Here is a 17,589-nt window from a genome sequence, read left to right on the forward strand (position 1 = left end):
GACGTGGGGCGGGGGCGCTTCCAGGAGCTTCTAGAAGGTGTTGGGGGCTTGCGCGCGCAGGCGTGCGGGGTTCCTCCGGTCCCGGGGGGCGCCGGGGGGAAGAATGGGCGGGGAGCGGCAGCAGGAGGTCCGTGCTGACCAGTACAGGGAAATAGGCTGCCTTTGGAACTGGGGCCGTTCTCGGGATAAATGTCTTTAACTGTGCTTCTCAAACACGTTCCGCATCGCTTAGCATTGTACCCAAAGTCCTGGGGGAATGCTGCAAATTCCGAGACCGATCTCAGATTCTGAGTAGACAAAGGAAAAAGGTGAAGACCTGCTCCCTGATGATCCTAAGAGCCTTGCAGCTCTGGTGACGCTTTAGGCAGAACACTTCGTATGAGAATTACCTTAATTCGCGACTGAGATTGCACTTGATAATGGCACCTTTAGCACAATGTTATTTCTTCTAGAACGCTGCCATTACTCCTCTAAAGCAAAAGCAACAGTGTATTGTTCGAAGGGAAGGTCTCTGAGTTGTAACTATTCCCATATACTGCCCGCAGGTGGAGCGAGGCTGCAGGAGCCGAGGCCGGCACTGCCCCCCGCCGGGCAGAGCGGCACCGTGTTACCATGACCAGCGCCAGGGAGCTCTTGCAGCAGCGGCTCGGGCCTCTCCGCCCCGCGGTTCTCGCAGCCTCCCCCGCCCACCTCTGCCATGCCCCCAGCTCCCGCTTTCTTAGACCCGTCCCAAGAAACGCAGACCTGGCCTCTGCAACCCGGTATCTCCCTCAAGACCTCTTCTCATGGGGAAGAGTTAAAAGATGAGCCCTCGAGTCGGGTGTTTTTTGCCCTATTCTGTGAGACGTGACCGACACCAGAGGACAGTTCCCCGGGGCGTTTGCATTGGAAGCGGCGCTCAGCCGGCGCTCGCTGCTTCCGCCTGACCCCGCCCGCGTCGGGTGGAATTCTCGCGGCCGCTTCCGCGGGAAGTGCCGCCCCACGCTCATGGCGGCGCCCAGGTGTCCGTGAGCCGAGGGAGCAGAGGTGACGCCGCCCGGGGCTGTGGAGGCGCCGGCTCCTCATGGCGCTGAGCAGCCCCAGCCTCCTGCTGCTGGCGGCCGGCCGGCTCCGGGCAGCGGGTAAGCTCACGGGTCGCCGTGCCGGCTGCTGCCGGCGGGGGAACGCTCCCGGGGCGTCTTGGCGGTGCTGCTGTGCCAAGGAATGAAATATTATATACCTTGTTATTTGGTAGCGCTGTCATTGGTTCCTTGTGCAATTCGTTTCCAGTAGTTTGTAAAGCCTTGGTCCTAGGGATCTCCTAGTCACGTGTGAGTTTATATTTTATATATGAGTTTTGAAACAGCGTTTATATACTAGCAGTTCACCTCATAAATTGGAGGAACAGGTTGAGGTCTTGTTATACATCTGTTAAGTGTGTTTAAAAAAAACCCCAAACCTGATTTTGCCCTGCTTACTTTTACAAGCTGTATCAATCTGTACTGTATTCATTCTACTGTTTGCACTACATTTTTTTTTAACCTGTGTGGTATTTTTCCCGGTTCTCCCCCCAAGGTCTTCATTTTGCATCAACTACAGCCGGTCTCAAAACTGAGACCAAAGTGGACACTAGTGAAAATGAGGTTGTTGCCCCAGACTTCACTAACAGAAATCCTCGTAACTTGGAGCAGTTGGCCCTGGCTAGGAAGGAGCGTGGCTGGAAGACAACATGGCCAAAGCGTGAGTTCTGGCATAGGTGAGTCAGAAAGTCACCAGCAGCAATGAAGACAAAAAAAACCCAAACCAAAACAAACCCCAGAAACCCACCAGGTGGAAACTATTCAAAATGTGTTTTCTGGGTTGATGCATCAGTTATCATGCTAGTGTTTATTAATGAGCAGGTATCTCTGTGTTAAAAAACAGCAGACTAGCATCACATGAAGCTCAGCATGTGCAGTGAAGATCTTTCCATCTCTTATTAAGGCAGCAGTAATATTGCTTAAGCAACTGCTTTTTAACTCAGGATTCTCTTAGTTCTGTGCTGACTAGCTTCACTGTTTTATTTGAGACAACATAATTGTCTGGGTTTTTTCTTTTGTGGGGTTTTGGGGTGGAGGGGGTTTGGTTGCTTGGTTGGATTGGTTTGTTTTTTATTTGCTTGTCCTCTAGAAAATAAGTTCATTTTAAGCTAGAGTTTAAAAATCATTATTTTGTTCTTGAGGAGAGTTCCACATTCAGTTTGTTCACACCGGGAAATCTGGTAATTGCCTCAGTGCAATAAGAAATAGTTGCTCCTAATAAATACTGTGTAGTTATGTGTAGAGATTTATGATGTTTTCTCTGACAACTTTCTCAACAATTTCTTGCCTGCTGTGGCAGCACAAGCCTCTAAGAGAGTGTATAGCAGCCCTAAAGCTCCTTTTCTGCTGGAGCAGTTCCCCTCATCTAGCTCATATGTACCTGTTCCACACGGTGCAGGTGTACAGTGCTTGGTTTGGAGTGCATGCTGGTCTGAGGCAACGCAGGACCTGAGTAACTGATGAAAAGTTGCTCTTGGAATTTCACTCTTCTCAACTAGTAATATGATTCTTATTTCTGTCCTAATAAGCAAAACCCTACATATAATATAATATAATGTAGTATAATATCATGCTAGTACATTCAGTTTTATTTCACAAAGGGAGTAATTTAAGCATATGAATGTGTTCTCTGGAAAAGACATCATAATCCCGTGTTATTTCTTTCCTGCACTTAGATTGCGGCTTGAGCGGACACAGCATTATATAGAAGCCTTTGTTGAGCGCTCCAATGGGGATGTTGTGGTATCTGCCTCCACCCGAGAGTGGGCCATAAAAAGACACTTGTACAGTCCCAAGGGAGTAGCTGCATGCAAAAACCTTGGCCGTGTAATGGCACAGCGCTGTTTGGAAGCAGGAATCAACTTTGTGAACTTTAAAGCCATTATCCCCTGGGAATATCGTTGTGACTCGGCAAGTACCCATCTCCTTATTCCTTTGTCTCTTTTTTCCTTTTTAAGCATTAATTTTACATCCCGTCACTCTTAATTTTCTTCATGTGGTTTGACAGTCCGTCCTTGCAACACTCAAAAAGGCAGCTTTGACAAGCTGCAGTGCCTGGTAGTATGCTTCCGTGAGGCTGTAAAGCTCTGCCCTCCACCTAACATGTCCTCACTGATATCTCAGTACTGATGGCTTTTCTTTGTATTTATTCATGTCTCTATCTTTTAAACAAGATTCAGGAATTCGAAAAAGCAATGGAGGAGGGTGGTGTTGTTCTGCGCGAGCCACGGAGAATCTATCGGTAAAATGGAGACTTCTAGGAAGACTTTCCAAGGAAAAATGATCACTTCTTTAAGTCTGTGTATTAGCACAGTGAAGGACTAGATCTGGAAAAAATAAGAATGTGTCATCTTATAATAAAATACTTTTAAATGGGCAAAACTGTGTCATATTCTTGATTCTAAAATGATCAACACCTTTAAGGCTAGAATAAATTTATCATAGGTCAACCTGATAGGTTGACAGAATTTACTTCATAATTCAACAATTTTAAGGTATGTTTTATTTTTGATATTTGATATTTGATATTTCCTGAACTCTGGAAATGCTTTGATATTTGATCCCTGTATGCTGCCAGTCTAATTTAGCAAAATGTAGTCATTATGTGAATGTTGAGAACTGTAATAAAGTGTTATGGGCTAATCTTGGTAAAAATTATGGAATTCCCCTAACTCATCCTTGTAGGTTTCCTGCAACCCTGACACTGTAGCTGCTTAACCCTATAGGCGTAGGAGGAAAGCTGAACAAATACCATCTGTAGGGAGTAAGAAGCCCGATTGTCTCCTGTGGCTGCCTGGTGCTTGACCACAGACTGATCGGCATTGAGCGTGTTCAGGGTATGCGAACCCCTCTGTCAAGCAGCACCTGGTTCAGAGGGGCCAGCCTTGGTCAGTGCAACTCCCGTACCTGCGTCCTGGTGCTGTGCCTTGCTGCTACGTGTCTGTAGGCTCTGGGAAAGGAGAAATAAACGCCACGGGTGTGTGCCGGGGTTTAGCAGCGAGCGGCGTGAGCCCGGCCCGGTTCTGGCATCTGTACTAAACCCTCAGAGTTCAACTGCCGTGATTCTTAAAAAACACTCCCCTCCTTTGTTCCCGCCGCTCGGATTATCCTCGAACCTGGCCGCGGTCCTGCCTTTCCCACTAGTTACGGAGGACGAGGCCCGCCGCGCGGGGCAGTGGCGGGCACGCAGGCGCGGTGGACGGGGCTGCGGGGAGCCCGTGATGGAGGTGGGCGCGGAGGGCTTCGCCCGGCTCCTGCCGCGCCTCAGGCGCCGCATCCGCCGCGCCGCCTTCGTGGGTGAGCCCTGGGGGCGTCCCGCCTCCCCGCCCGCTCTGAGCCGTGCCCTCGGCCGCCGCTCGCCTGGGGAGGGGCGCGGCTTAGCCTTGTCCGGTGTAGGGGCGCGAGTACTGAGGTGTATTGCAGCGGATAATGGCGCTGCTGTGCAAAGAAACAGCGGCCGCCGAGGCCCCGAGTTTAAAACTGGCGGCAGGGATTGGGAAGGGAGCCCTCGCTGAGATGCTGGCCTCGACTCGGAGGGCTGGGGGCTCCGGAGGTTATGGGGTTGGGGGGCACACACAGTGCTCAGGCGGAGGCCAGCCCCTGCTGTGGGACGTGTGTGTGGCCGTGCCTCGTCGCCTCATCCTGCCACAGGGGTCAGGGAGCTGGAGACTTCAGTCCCACAGCAGTTGGTTGCCTTTTGAGCCTGCCGCCCGTGGGTTTTGCAGAGGTTACGGTGGAGAGAAGTGTTTGAGAGAGCCCCGTCCTGGTGCTGGTGAAGTACATGCCTCAAATTTCAAATTCTTTTGTGTTGTTTCCACCTCAACAGCCCTTGATGCGGAGTTTACTGGCTTGTATTCAACTTTCCCACAAAGCAGCGAGCCCAGGTAAAGCTGTTGGACTTGAAACGTGAGGGAGACTTGTTGCTCTAGCTCTGTGAGAGAGCAACCCGTGTGTAACAAACCCTCATGTGTCCGCTCTCCCCAATTCTGGTTTTGTTCCTAGCCTGTTTGATTCCCCTGTGGAGCGGTATCTGAAGATCAGGCAGAGTGTTCAGCGCTTCACTGTTACTCAGCTTGGTGAGTGCTGCTCTGACACAAAGTGATCTCCTGAGGTGTTACAGCTAACCAGCCTTTTGCCAACAGATGGGGGTCCTGTAGGTGGCTCTGGCCTTAATATACTTGTACAGAGACATTTGTTTAGGGGTTTTTTTTCGCTCTCTGATGTTTAATACTATCGACTTTTTAATATTTTAAATAATGTCATGTCAGGTGGACTGAATCCTTTTTACTGGTCTAAAGTTGATTATATTTAAAGGTTGCAGTTAAAAATACAGGGCTTTTAAAGCAGAGGATGCAAGCAAGAAGCATATAATGGCAGCTGCTATTCAAAGCCATATCATTTGATATAGTGCATGAGTAAGGGGACTATCAGAAGAAAATGAAGGCTACTATTTCTGATACTCCTAAAATAACAAAAAATCAACATGAGAATGGACCTGTGGAGGAGGGCATTGACAGTTAAGAACCAATAAGAAATCAAGAAGAAAACTCCAAAATCATTTGAAATGTTTTTCAAAGCCTTAGGGTATGTAAGATGTTAGTGTGCCTTTTAGGGATTAACAGAAAAAAAACAAAACCTGAGAAGTTAAACCCATGTTTCAGTACTCTCTGGTGCCCATCTCCTTCCAAACATTTTTGTAGTGTAGTTGGACCACAGCCCCATCTGTGCATGCATAGTTAGAGACTTTGATCACCAACTCGCCTCTTGCCCATTGCTCAATCTTTTTTATTTAATCAGACTTGACTCCTTTTCCCACTCAGCAGTAAAGGCTTGTCCTTGTTCAGCTCTCAAGGAGCTGAGGAGTGGCCTGGCAGTTGCTGTTAAGATTTGCACTGTGACATTAGTGAGTGGAAAACATGTACTTCATGAGGGCTTCCCCACATCCCTTATCAAATTGCACACTATCTGTAGGCATCCAGCTAAACTTTGCCATCTCATTGGACGTTTCTTTCTCACAGGGCTGGCAATATTCTCAAAAGAAAATTCAAACAAGTAAGTAGAAAAGCAGTTTTCTGTTATAATGAAGACAGTGCAGTTGAGATTTTATACATTGTCCCCCTGCGGGGAGTTATTTCTTGTCGTTATCTTCGAGAGATGTTTTTCTTTTCATTTTAGGTATATGGTGCATTCATACAACTTTTTTCTCTTTCCCTCAATGCTGGGAGTTAGGGATGTCGAATTCACCCTCTCTGCGTCTAGCATTCAGTTCCTGTCTCATTATGGCTTTGACTATAATAAGGTATGTAATCTCTCTGCCAAAAATCCAGAAGATAGAAAATCTCTGCAATTACAGAAGAAATCAGGATTAGTATCCCCAAACACTATGTTTCTGGGGTAAATACCATCTTGCTAAATGCATCATTCAGTTTGTTATCAACAGGGATAGTGAGTGCTGTTTTTTCTGAACCAATGTAGGGGCAATAACCACATCTTTGTCAGCTTAAGACAGATTTTCCTGCCTCAAAAAACAAACAAACAAAAACCCCAAAACCCACCTATCTCTAGTGAGCTGACAAGTTACTAAACAGAACCCCCCGTGGGTGTCTTTACTAGACATGAAGATGGGGAAGTATCAGTTTACCTGTGTCTTATGTATTGCCACGTTTCCTATAAAATTCAGACTGTGCCATCCCATAAGAGTACTAGCTTGCAGTTTTGGACAGGAAGCATCTGGTATCTTGACACTTGGAAGTATCTTATTAAAGGAAAGGTAAAAGCAGAGCAAAAAAAATTATTCCAGTTGACAAAAATCCTTTTGTTTCCTCCATACATGGATTGTCTACAGTTTGTTTGCCCTGGCTAACCTGCTAATTCTCTAATGTACTGCAGGAAAATCCAAGGGAGTATAATCAACCTGGCATTTTTCTCCCCCCCTCAGTTCCTCAAAGATGGAATCCCATACATGAATGAGGTACAGGAGAAGATCTTTAGGCAGCATCTCTTGGCAGGTAGCTGGACATTCCGCAGGTGAGCACTATTCAGAGAGGTGGCTCCTCAGTACTGACTGTGTTGACAGCTCAGCTTCACTCAGATGACGTTTTGTAGAAATACTGAAGCCTGTTGGTCTGAATGCATTGGTGCCAGGAGTTCCAGCATGCTGTGGTCTCTCTGAACCAAAACTGAGATCACAGGATACAATGTGGAGAATTGGGTGAATGTTGGGAAATGATGCTTTTGCATTCCCACGGCAAGGCACAAGGCTTCATCTGTAAAGAGCATTTCTCACACTGCCTCTTTCCCCCTCATCCAGCACTAGTGCTGCGAACAGGGATGTGCTGAGGAAAGTTATTGATGAAGTGACCTGTTGGATAGCTGTAGCAGAGGAAGAGGAGACTATGATTCTGCAGGATCTGAGTGGTATGAAACAGGGTGCCTTCCTTAGGCACCTGTGGGCTCTGAGTGGCTTCATCACTTCTCTTGAACCTCTGGGGCTGCTACTGTGCTTTGCTGCCCATTCTCTTAAACTGCTCTCTTCAAAGGGAAAGCACCAGTGCCCATCCTGCCTTTACAACTCTTTACCCAAGTTTACACCTCAGTTCCTGTCAGGAGTTCATCTCTGGACTCTGCTTTTCTTCTCTGTTGGGGTGGTGGGTCTTTCCGAAGTGGAAGTGGATGTCTCGGTGCTTGGAGCATGCTTTGTTGTACTTGACTACTTTGTTGTGATTTTGTGCTTCTTCAGAGCAGCAACTGGAGAATTTGTAGTTGCTCTGAATCAGGGTAACCTTTGACTTGTTTTAAGTCCTGGGTGATCCGGTTTTTTGTTTATTTTCTTCCCCTTGGAGAAAGGAAAGGCATGTCACCTTTCAGTTGCCCTCTCATGTCGAGCAGCAAGGAGCACCATGGAGACACATATACCAGTGGGGATAAGCAGGCTACTTACCACCTGTGCTAGGTTTTGAGAGCAGTATAGCAGAGTTGAGGAATTTCTGTGCTGTTTTGAAGAAGTTGAAGGACAAGGAATTTTAGCAGGGAATAATTTGTAGGTTTGCTCACAGAACCCAAAGCTTAATCCTTTAGGTCAGGGAATAAAATACAGAAAAGCTGAGGAAGGACAGAGAGTATTCAAGAATTTGTCTGTTGATGTTTTTCTGCAGAGTTTGGAATAAAAGGGGTGGGGACTGTGCTGGTTTTTTATCTACTTGGTCAGCTGTAGTAGATATGGTGCTGATACCTAACAGAGTCTGGCAATGGTGAGCACAAGACATTTAAGTAAGCAGTAAGACAGATTAAGGCATCTCTTTGAATGCTGCTCTGAAGAGAACTGGGTTAGTTCCTTATCAACTGTAGGGGAAAATGCATTGGTACGTCTCTTGTGTGGTTGGCTTCTGGTTCTGTTGCTCTGAAACCTTCCAAAACCACAGTGTCTTTTCTTCAGAGGAATAGCCTTTCTCTCTTTTCTTTTCAGTTAGTCTTATCCTTTCTTCTGTGTCCTTACAAAAGCTTATTTGCCTGAAATTTTCACTGACTTTTTTTTTTTTTGGTGTGGGTTTTGTTTGTTTTTGGTGGGGTTGTTGTTTGTTTGGTGTTTTTGTTTTGCTTTGGTTGTTTTTGTTTTACTTTGTTTTTTTGTTTTGTTTTCTTTCTGTCATTGTGCTTGGTAGCATACCAGGATCATAGTTCAAGAATATTTTCTATACACTGGAGAAGGAACACCTAGTCAGTCAGTCCTTCTGTCTAGAAAAATGTGTTTTCCTTAGAGGGTTGTCTGCACCTCTGAAGCTTTTACTACCTTTTTCTTTTTCCTTTTGTTTTTGTTGCAGACTATCATGTGCTTGAAGTTCAGCTGGTTCTGAGGCAGGCTCTCCAAAATGTTTGGACAGAGCCTATTGGAAACAAGAAGGTAAGATGGAAATGTGTACCTTTCTGTCTAGACAGATAGGACTGACATTCTTGCAGGGATTCTAAAATGCTGCTTGTACTTTTAATGATAGGCTCTAGGCAGAGAAGACAATGTTCTGGGGAATGTTGATTGTGGGATCCCGGGAAAAGGTATACAGAAAACTGAGCAACTCTGGTTTCTATTTGTTCAGTAGCCACAAAATACATTGAACTGAAATGCTTATCCTTGGGGCACTTCTGGAGGGACCCTCTCTGTGTCTTTACTAGGTTTTTTCTTCAGTACCTCCACAACAATGTACAGTTTTAGTCTTTTTTGTGGTTTTCCTTTGCTCACTTTTGCCACGTAGTTGCTTTGAAGACTTTTACTCTCTGTTACATGATCTGCTGTTTTGCTATTCGCTACTGCTATTTAGCATTTGGTGCAATATTTTCTGCATTACACGTATGGCTGTGGACTTCTCAAACCATGGCATGAGTGTGATACCAGTCAGTTGCTTAGAAGTTGTTTACAGAAGTGTTGTTTTTGTTTTTTTTTTTGTATTAGTCCTATTTTGGTCTGATAACCAGTGTCAACCGTGTCAGATTTACTAAGCCTTCTCATCTGAAACATTGCCTTTGGGGACTCAGTTTGTGTGATTGCTGTTTGTTACTGAGTTTTTGATGCAATGAGCTTACCATATTATCATCAAGTTAAATTGAACTATGTTCGTTTGTGCTCCAAAAAAGCCCCGTGGTTCCTACCGATGGTCTTCCTCTTAAGAAGAGAAGCATTAATAAAAGACCCTTAGAGCAGGTCCCTTTAGTTACTGAACTTTAGTTACTGAAACACTGATTTCCATATAGAAGTGAGACACTCTCAAAATCCCAGGGGATGTGCAGTTTCTCTGTCCTTTGCAGCCTTGAAGCTGAACTTGTCCTCAGTATTACTGAACCCCAGTAAACAATGTACATAAAACTAACATGGCAGGCTGAGATACCCAGTGAGTGTTCTTTCCAGGTCATGGTGAAAAAAGTGAGTCCACAGCATCGTCAGCTTCTGGAGAACTCTTCCTGTGACCCCTGTCAGATGGAGCTCATTCTCCTGTCTGCCCGGGGCTTCACCAACCTCTTCCAGATACTTGTTGAAGCCAAGAAGGTAAAATGCCTTATCCCTACTCTCATTTTCCATGTCTTTTTAATTTGCTGTGTTAAATGCAGTCTTAAAAATTCCTGGTGTTACACAACGTGAGTCACTATCTAAGAAAACTGAGCAGATTCTTGCCTTTTGGGCAAGTTATGCTTTTCAGCAGGTGACAGACCAGTTTGTTGGACCACGTAGACCATTGGTCTGACTTTGTCTGGAAATTCTTATGTTCTGTATGCAGTTTATTGAATGGATTTCAGCTTCAGAAGACTGTGGGTGATGTGCAGGCAAAGACTGTCCCTGCCCTTGTGAATAAATGTATAAGTCTGATGGCTGGAACATTTTACCGATGTTCAGCTGAGCTGAAAATCCACCTAGCTCCTTAGATCCACTGAAAATAGAATTCTGCTAAAAAAATACTCTCCTCAAAGTCCACAAGTCTGATTTCCTGCAAGCAGCAGTCCTCCTGTGAGCCTTGCAGCCTGAATGACTCTTGGGTGAGCATGTGTGGATCTGTCTGCTGTAAGAAAGGGTTACAGCTTTTGGGCTTGTCTAAAGTTGGTTATCTCTGAGCTCTCTTCAGAAATGTGCTCCAATGGGCTGTTATGTTTGTGTTCTTCCCGTAGCCCCTGGTGGGACACAACATGTTTATGGACCTTATGCATCTTCATGACAAGTTCTACAAGCCCCTTCCAGGTAATGCTGTACATAGGTGCTGTCCCAGGCTGCTGCCTTTGCAGTGGGGGTGGAACAGGAGGCACAGTAGCCTTTTGCCACCCCAGACACCCACAAGTGGCAGTGATAGTTGGCTCTTCTGAGCCCCAGCTGCTGGAGCAGTGCTTCATTGTCTGCCGTCACCTCTGTTTCCTATGAACTTGTGATATCATTGGCTTGTCCCCAGTTTCATGATGCCTTTCTCCACATGTGTTTTGCTTTCAGAAAGCTATGAGGAGTTTAAAAGGAACATTCACAACCTGTTTCCTGTCATCATAGACACCAAGACTATAACAAAATCTATGAAGAAGGTGAGATGCACAGGTCTCTTAGTTTGGAGTTAAAGCTTGTTTTTCACCCATAAGAGAGGGTATCTTTCCTCAGTGTGCTGTGGTTACAGAATTGGAACCAGTTCTCAGTGTTGCCCTGGGACGTTCTAATTTTAGATATTATTTAATGAATCATCAGTCCAAGTAACTGAGCTCTTGTTGAGGTTAGTTACCGAGTGAGTTAATGAGGTCTGTCTTGGATGGTTTTCTAACACATTCTTCTTTTCTAGAATTATCTGTTTCCTCGAGTATCTAGTCTTTCAGAGGTGTATGCAGTTTTGTGCAGGTAAGTGGTGGGCAATATAGCCTTCAGCAATCCCTCTGTTTTCTTTGGAAAGGTATTTCCAAGTCAGTCATTTCATATGTTCTTACTTTCTCTCATCCCAAGTGCTTTTCAATTGGTTTCTTGTCTTTCTAAATTCGAGAGCAAAAAATGCACATCTTTCTTACAAAGTAATTGTGTAGTAAATTATTTGTTGTGAGTCACTTCTGATATTGTATCACCATTACTTCATCGGTCACAAATTTGGTTTGCAGACAGCTGTACATGCAACTTGAAAATTAAAATGTTCTGAAATGAATAAGTTTCAGTTCTTGGTGAAAATACATCCTAATTTCAAATGCCTGCTCCTAAGAGAGGGCTGCTCTGAGCCCAAAGCAGTAACTAAATACAATGTTCAATTGGAGAACATGAGTAGGTACCATATCTCATGAGCTTAGTCCGATGTAGTAAAAGACTTCTCCTATTTGACACTTCTTTTGTGGCTAAGTTTTTTTATGTTAATTTTGCTAAGGAAAGCAAAATTTTGCCTGCTTCCCCTTACACCCTGCTCCCAAGAAGGAGATGCAAAGTGAGTATTTGATTGAAACAGTAATGGGATTCTGAGGTTTTGTTTGCTTGTTTCTTAGCAGTTTCAGACTGCAGATTCTCAGAGGTTTTATGCTTGTTTGATCTTTCTTTTATTTCAGTCATTCTGTGGGTGTCTGTTTATCCTTCAAGGTTTCTCATTCAAATAGAACCATCTAGTCAACCCCTTTCCTTGGAGTTTTAGTTCTGCTCATATTTTAATGTATGCAATTAGACAAGATTTGCTGGTTAAAAGTTTTGAGTGAGGGAAGAAGCTGAAGAAGTATTTAGGAGTTAGTTTTCAGGAAGAAAACTGGTAGATATTATTCAGGTAAGCATTTTAGCCTTTTCATGGAATACTACCAAAGTTCCTTTTAAAGTCTTCAGTAACTTTTTCTGAAATGAAGCTACAGGTCACTAGAGAACAGGAACTTGTCTCTAATATACTGAGGAAAGACAAAAATCTTACATATCAACTTGTCTTCAGCAGCAGCCTAAATCCCAAAGATCCACTGTGGCCAGTTATAGCTCTTGCAAGTGACTGCTCAAGATATGGTATGTTCTTAAGCAAATCTTCAAAGTTGGGTAGATAAAAGAGGTTTGTTTTACTCTCTGGATGACCACATGCAAAGTATGAGTGAGTGCAACTGGGTCAGCTGAATTTGCACAGAGGTGCTGATACATATTTTTGTCCAGATCCAAAGCCTGGGCTCCCAAGCCATGTTCTGCATGTCCCTGGTACCTGCCAAGGGTAATGCAGGGCAGGTTTGCATCATGCTGCGAGCACAGACGTTACGTTGAGCTGAGCCTGACTTCAGGCTGTGAAGAGTCAGTAGCACTTGGAAAGGGCAAGGGATGTGGGGAAACAGCTGTCCTAGAAGGGAAAGTAGTGGGAGCTAATGACAGGGAGGTCCTGGAAAGTAAGGGGAGCTTGGTGGCTGTTGTGTGTGCAGGGTTAGTGGTGCTGTGTGTGCAGGAGGTTGTGTCCAGTATGTGGTGTGATACTGGCTGTGAGGCAGATGTTTTCTGTCTTCTCCTGGCAGCTCTGCAGCACAGAGCCTCCTGTGTTTTGAAATAGTTCCCATACCATCAATGACATACACAACACAGTTTGATGTAGACCTTCAGAGAAGTTAATTTTTTCACATGCATCTCGCTAAGCTTTTCAGACATTAATGTAATTGCTGCCTTTTTGTTGATATTGTTTTAAAATGCATGAGAGAAGCACAGACTTTTCTACAGAGTGTAAAATTTTCAGGTGAGGAAGGAAACAGCTGAGGGTGGGGGGAAAAAACCCTCCAGAACAGTAGATCTTACGATTGTTAGGATTCTGCAGTGCCGCAGTTTTCAAAGCATGCTAAATGTGTTTACTACTTTTTGATTTTGTTGGACACTTACAGCTGAGAAGGAATCTCCTCATGAGGCAGGCTATGATGCATTTCTCTGTGGTTCAGGTAAAATGCTTCTTAAACTCTCCTTCAGAGATTGTATTGGGACTTGGCATTTCCTTTCCTGCTCTGTAGCTCTATTTGATACTAAGAAATATTTGTTTATATACAGTCTGTTGCTCTTAGTAACTTAGCTGCACTTTAGTGAATTTTTGCTTTCTGTTTTTTTAGGTATGTTTCTTTAGCTTTGTTCTAATGCCACCTCATTATTCCTTTTAGTTCTTCTGATGTCAGCTCATTTGCTACTGTGCAGATCCGCAGAGTAAGTGTTTACAGAAAATTGTGTTACATGGGTGGTCCTATGGAAAGCAGTCATCCGTTTGCTCTGGCTGACTTTTTGTTTTGTAGGCTGTCCTTCCTTTTGGATAAAAGAAAGTGTTACTGGAAATGTCATGTTCTAATTAGATTTTTATTTTATAAATCTGAAAGTAGTAGATTTATGTCAAAGCTGACATTTTAAAAATGAAATCAGGGGCCATGCGATGGCTCAGAGGTTGGGAAATGACATTGTGACTTCTTTATTCTTGAATGAGCTCTCTCAAGTTCAGTTCACTTGGGTAAGGGTCAAATAATTTTCCATTAGTTTCCATTTTTGAAACCTCTGTGAATCAGTGCCTTCAGTTAACTTCATAAGAGGCAACTGTTCAAAACCCTTCCTTTTGCTTGCAGCTTTTTGACATCTGTAGGAGATGCCAAGATCTAAAATACCTATTTTGTCACTGGTTGAAGAGCTTAACACTGTGCAGCAGTGCAGCACTGGGGAGAAACAAAACTTTGTTCTGTTTTGTTTTTTGATGTAGGGATTCAGTGGAGGCTCATCCTTCTTTCTCGCAGTATCTCGCCGTGTTAGCTGAGCACGTGAACCAAGTGAATTTCATACGAGGTGGTGTTTCAAGCATTGTGCGTATGAATTTCAGGTCTGTGACCAGTTTGTGGGGTGCATAGGTCAGTAGCCTAGTTGGTGGCTTCATCAGAGGAGAAGAATCCACCAGTGCTGGAGCCCATCTTGACAGAAAATTGTCATCATACAAGTGACACAATGGACCTCTTGAAACAGCAAATGAATTGAATTTCTGCTTAGTGTAATGTTTTCTTATTGTTATTCTGTAAGATGCCACTAGTCAGTTTATGTTGCTGTTTCTCTGCTGTTATCTCCATGGTGATCATGAAGAAGTTTGCTTTTATAACTGATGAATCTTGGGACAAAAGAAAAATAATTTTACACCAACAGCTGTTTTATACAGCTGTGTCATTTATTTGTCACGTTTTGCGTATTTTCTGATGATATTCATAGTGCTTCTGTAGTATTTCTGAATTCAGATATGTCTCAATATTGTATATTTTCCAGAATTTTTCTGGGGAAGATGCTCCCTGCCATCATCCCCCTGCCTTGGTTGTTCATGTCCAAGGCTGGCCAGGCCTGAATGAGAGACAGATTTACCAGGAGTTTAAAGGTCTTTGTCACTTTGATGTCAGACGGCTTTCAAAGAACCAGTTCATTCTGCTCTCCGATAAATACAAGCAGTAAGTGATCAGAAAGTCTTAATTTTTTGTCCTTTGCTCCTCTGATCCAAGTCTTCATCCCACCCTCTCTCTGCTGTGACAGCTCTTAGATAGAGATTCCTGCCCTGAGATGTGGGATGCTGAAAGCAGCCTGCAAGCCACAGCTCAAGACATGTGCTTTCATTGCAGCGTCAGGCTCGTCCTGCGGGATTACAAACACCACCCTCACCTGCCGGTTTCCGTCTATCGCCACTGGAGGCACTCTCCGCGCGTGAACTGCCTGCTGCAGTGAGTTGCGGGAAGCACAGGAATGGGGAGCGGGGGAAGCATTCTTTTCAGGGTCCAAGGCCCTGTCACGGCAGCAGCCTGCTGCGCATTTGTTCTCCTGCCCCAGCCCCTCAGGGGAGCGAGGGGCTCAGAAGCAGATTTGCTTGCTGACTGCTGGGTGGCTACTTGGGAGTTTTCAGCCCTGGGCGACTGGACTGTAATCTTAAATTGAATTGAAGGTTAACTGGGAATGTTACCCCATGAGTAGCACACAACTATGTATGTGCTATCATAACAGACGTGTGGTTATCTTAGTGAGTGAAGTGCCATCTCTAAAACGCTTGATGAGAGGGATGCAGAGTCTCCCAGGGGTGGGGTGGATGTGGGGTTTTTTTCCTACAGCTGAGCTGAAAGCTTGATAGTGGGAGAGATTTCCAGATTCAAGTGCACTCTCCTTGTGAGGTGGTGACAGTGATGCTCATGAAGGGTGAATTTCTGGCCTGACGTGGTTTGGAAAAGAATCTCAGGGCTTAATGTGACCAAAATTAAACCCTTAATATAAGTAGCCTAACAGCATTTTATTATTCTTGCCCTTTTTAGAGTCTCTGGTATTGTGGCACTGTGGTCTCTCTTGGCCTTTGTACTTGGAGGAGCTCCTAGCTGTTCGCTCTAAAGGACTGACTTGGAGATGAGACATGAGGAATGCAGATCTTATTTCTTGTATTTGTCTGTTTTGTTTCATTTCATTCAATAAACTATGAGCAAAAAAACCAAATCTCAAAACTATGAATACTGTTTGAATTGCTTTCTTGCAAATGTATTTTTAAAGAGGATGTGTTTGTTTCCAGTTTGTGATATTTTGTAATCTGTTCAAAGCATCATTCCCTGTTCAAGAGGGAGATGATTCTTTCAAATGCCTAATTTACTTCAGTCCTCTGTTGGTTCTTCACAGCTATTCATAACCCCAGTTTGTTCCCAGTGCTTGTGCTTGATGCATAAAACACATTTCTGATGAAGTTCAGGAAGTTATGAAATGAAAGAGGGTATTTTTAGGTTCAGTTGTAAAGCAGGGGAAATGTCACTGTTTACCAAATGAAAATGGGCAGAGTTGATGGAGAAACCACTCTTGGGGCTCATGATGAATTCTGGGGACTAGTAAATAAATTGCAGTGCTGTCAGTTGCCATGTGCAGTGGTATTTTCAGTGGCCATGTAGCTGAGGATTGACACAGCTAAGCGGAATTTATCATGTTCCAGTTTGTAGAATACACACAGGTCAGGTGAGTCAGCACGCATTTCTGTTTGCTTCTAGTGCACAGCACATAAGCAGTCCTTTACCCAAAATAGCATAAGACATGCTTTGTGGATCAGTTTCTGTTGATATAGCTGGAATATTTGTCAGTTCAGGAACTTTGGTCTTCAGAGATTTTTCTTATTAATTTCCTTCTCTTCTTAAAAACAACCTGCTGATGCAGGGTTTCCAAATAATGGTCCCTAGATGTCATTAGTCAGATTTAATTGGATGGGGCCTGTGATCACCTAATAGGCAGAACCTGCTTTGAATCGACTGTAAGGTGGGAGTTGCTACAGGGGACCTTAAGGCAGCAGCATGGCACTGTGGTGTGCCTAAGGATCACATGCTCTCTGCTGCTGAGGGGCTGCTGCTTTGCTACTCCTTGGGAGACAAGGACAGCACATCTTCGGATGTGGTTCTTGAGCTCTGCACAGCTCGTGGTTTATTGGTAAACAAGCTCCTAGCAAGATAAGTAGCTGACTTCTTGATGACTTTTTTTAACCTCTTAAGTGATGGAGTTTTGTCAGTGTTCCTTCAAATACCAGTATAAGTATCTCCCTGTTTATTCTGTAATGTTTAATTGTCTTTTAGAATCATTATACACCCCTCTTGTGTCAAGAAGAGCACAAGCTCTGTCTGTTGTGTAGATTTAGGAAAATACTCACTGGGTGTTACATGCAGTAGCATGTGTTTTCCTATAAAAACACTCTTCTTGGCTTATGATCTGGGAAACATTGTTCTGAGACCCCTTGTTCTCTGGGGTCTGGATTCGTTTGGCTACTTAAACAGGGGGAGACAAAGCCTCACTTGCATCTAATCTTTACAATCTGGGGATCATTAAGCTAGAGGTTCTGTTAGTTCTGAGAAGCCCAGCAGTATCGAAGGGAGCATGCACTTTGAAGGAACAAAGAAATTGTTTGTTCTATCATTAAATTTTGTTCCCTTCCTCCTGCTTTCTTCTCTTAGTAGCACACTGACAAATAAAGAGTTAGTTCCCTGCAGTGCTGTTCTCTCTCTTGGCTTAACCTCTAGAGAAACACACTTCTCTGTGGATGAAAGTAGAGATCCTTTCATCCTTTTTAGAGAAATAGCATATGAGTCTGACCAT

At 44.2% G+C, this 17,589-nt stretch overlaps 2 protein-coding genes across 6 annotated transcripts; both read left to right on the top strand.

Annotated features, from left to right (window-relative positions):
• Nucleotides 1-1,002: 1,002 nt before the first annotated feature.
• On the top strand, nt 1,003-3,440 carry MRPL18 (mitochondrial ribosomal protein L18). Its single transcript, XM_027631297.1, has 4 exons — nt 1,003-1,121; nt 1,555-1,735; nt 2,735-2,969; nt 3,233-3,440. The coding sequence occupies exons 1-4, from the start codon at nt 1,064-1,066 to the stop codon at nt 3,302-3,304; spliced, it is 546 nt and encodes a 181-aa protein (XP_027487098.1). The 5' UTR covers nt 1,003-1,063; the 3' UTR covers nt 3,305-3,440.
• Nucleotides 3,441-4,268: 828 nt separating this feature from the next.
• PNLDC1 (PARN like, ribonuclease domain containing 1) lies at nt 4,269-15,958 on the top strand. 5 transcript variants are annotated; one of them, XM_027634051.1, is made up of 19 exons: nt 4,269-4,355; nt 4,885-4,942; nt 5,061-5,134; nt 6,077-6,110; nt 6,234-6,357; nt 6,997-7,085; nt 7,369-7,475; nt 8,879-8,958; nt 9,955-10,092; nt 10,707-10,776; nt 11,020-11,105; nt 11,354-11,409; nt 12,458-12,525; nt 13,371-13,424; nt 13,638-13,680; nt 14,219-14,318; nt 14,767-14,942; nt 15,111-15,209; nt 15,789-15,958. In XM_027634051.1, exons 1-19 carry the CDS (start codon nt 4,280-4,282, stop codon nt 15,859-15,861), a joined length of 1,605 nt encoding a protein of 534 aa, XP_027489852.1. In that variant the 5' UTR covers nt 4,269-4,279; the 3' UTR covers nt 15,862-15,958. The 5 variants fall into 5 exon arrangements, 3 of the variants coding, with proteins under 3 accessions (XP_027489852.1, XP_027489850.1, XP_027489851.1); XR_003526092.1 differs by lacking the exon at nt 4,269-4,355 and adding an exon at nt 4,424-4,770 and having other exon boundaries at nt 14,219-14,335; XR_003526093.1 differs by lacking the exon at nt 4,269-4,355 and adding an exon at nt 4,424-4,770 and having other exon boundaries at nt 14,219-14,301.
• Nucleotides 15,959-17,589: the final 1,631 nt, after the last annotated feature.

This window comes from Corapipo altera, unplaced genomic scaffold (genome assembly GCF_003945725.1).
Source record: "Corapipo altera isolate COAL_440 unplaced genomic scaffold, ASM394572v1 2b, whole genome shotgun sequence".
In the NCBI taxonomy this organism is placed as follows: domain Eukaryota; kingdom Metazoa; phylum Chordata; class Aves; order Passeriformes; family Pipridae; genus Corapipo; species Corapipo altera.

Bases quoted from the DNA above. Each gene is read 5' to 3' on its own strand.
- MRPL18 (XM_027631297.1), top strand. From the start codon at position 1,064: ATGGCGCTGAGCAGCCCCAGCCTCCTGCTGCTGGCGGCCGGCCGGCTC. The intron at 1,122-1,554 runs GTAAGCTCACGG...TCTCCCCCCAAG, and splicing joins CGGCCGGCTCCGGGCAGCGG to GTCTTCATTTTGCATCAACT. The intron at 1,736-2,734 runs GTGAGTCAGAAA...TCCTGCACTTAG, and splicing joins AAGCGTGAGTTCTGGCATAG to ATTGCGGCTTGAGCGGACAC.
- PNLDC1 (XM_027634049.1), top strand. From the start codon at position 4,488: ATGGCGCTGCTGTGCAAAGAAACAGCGGCCGCCGAGGCCCCGAGTTTA. The intron at 4,771-4,884 runs GTGGGTTTTGCA...CCACCTCAACAG, and splicing joins GCCTTTTGAGCCTGCCGCCC to CCCTTGATGCGGAGTTTACT. The intron at 15,210-15,788 runs GTGAGTTGCGGG...TGCCCTTTTTAG, and splicing joins CGCGTGAACTGCCTGCTGCA to AGTCTCTGGTATTGTGGCAC.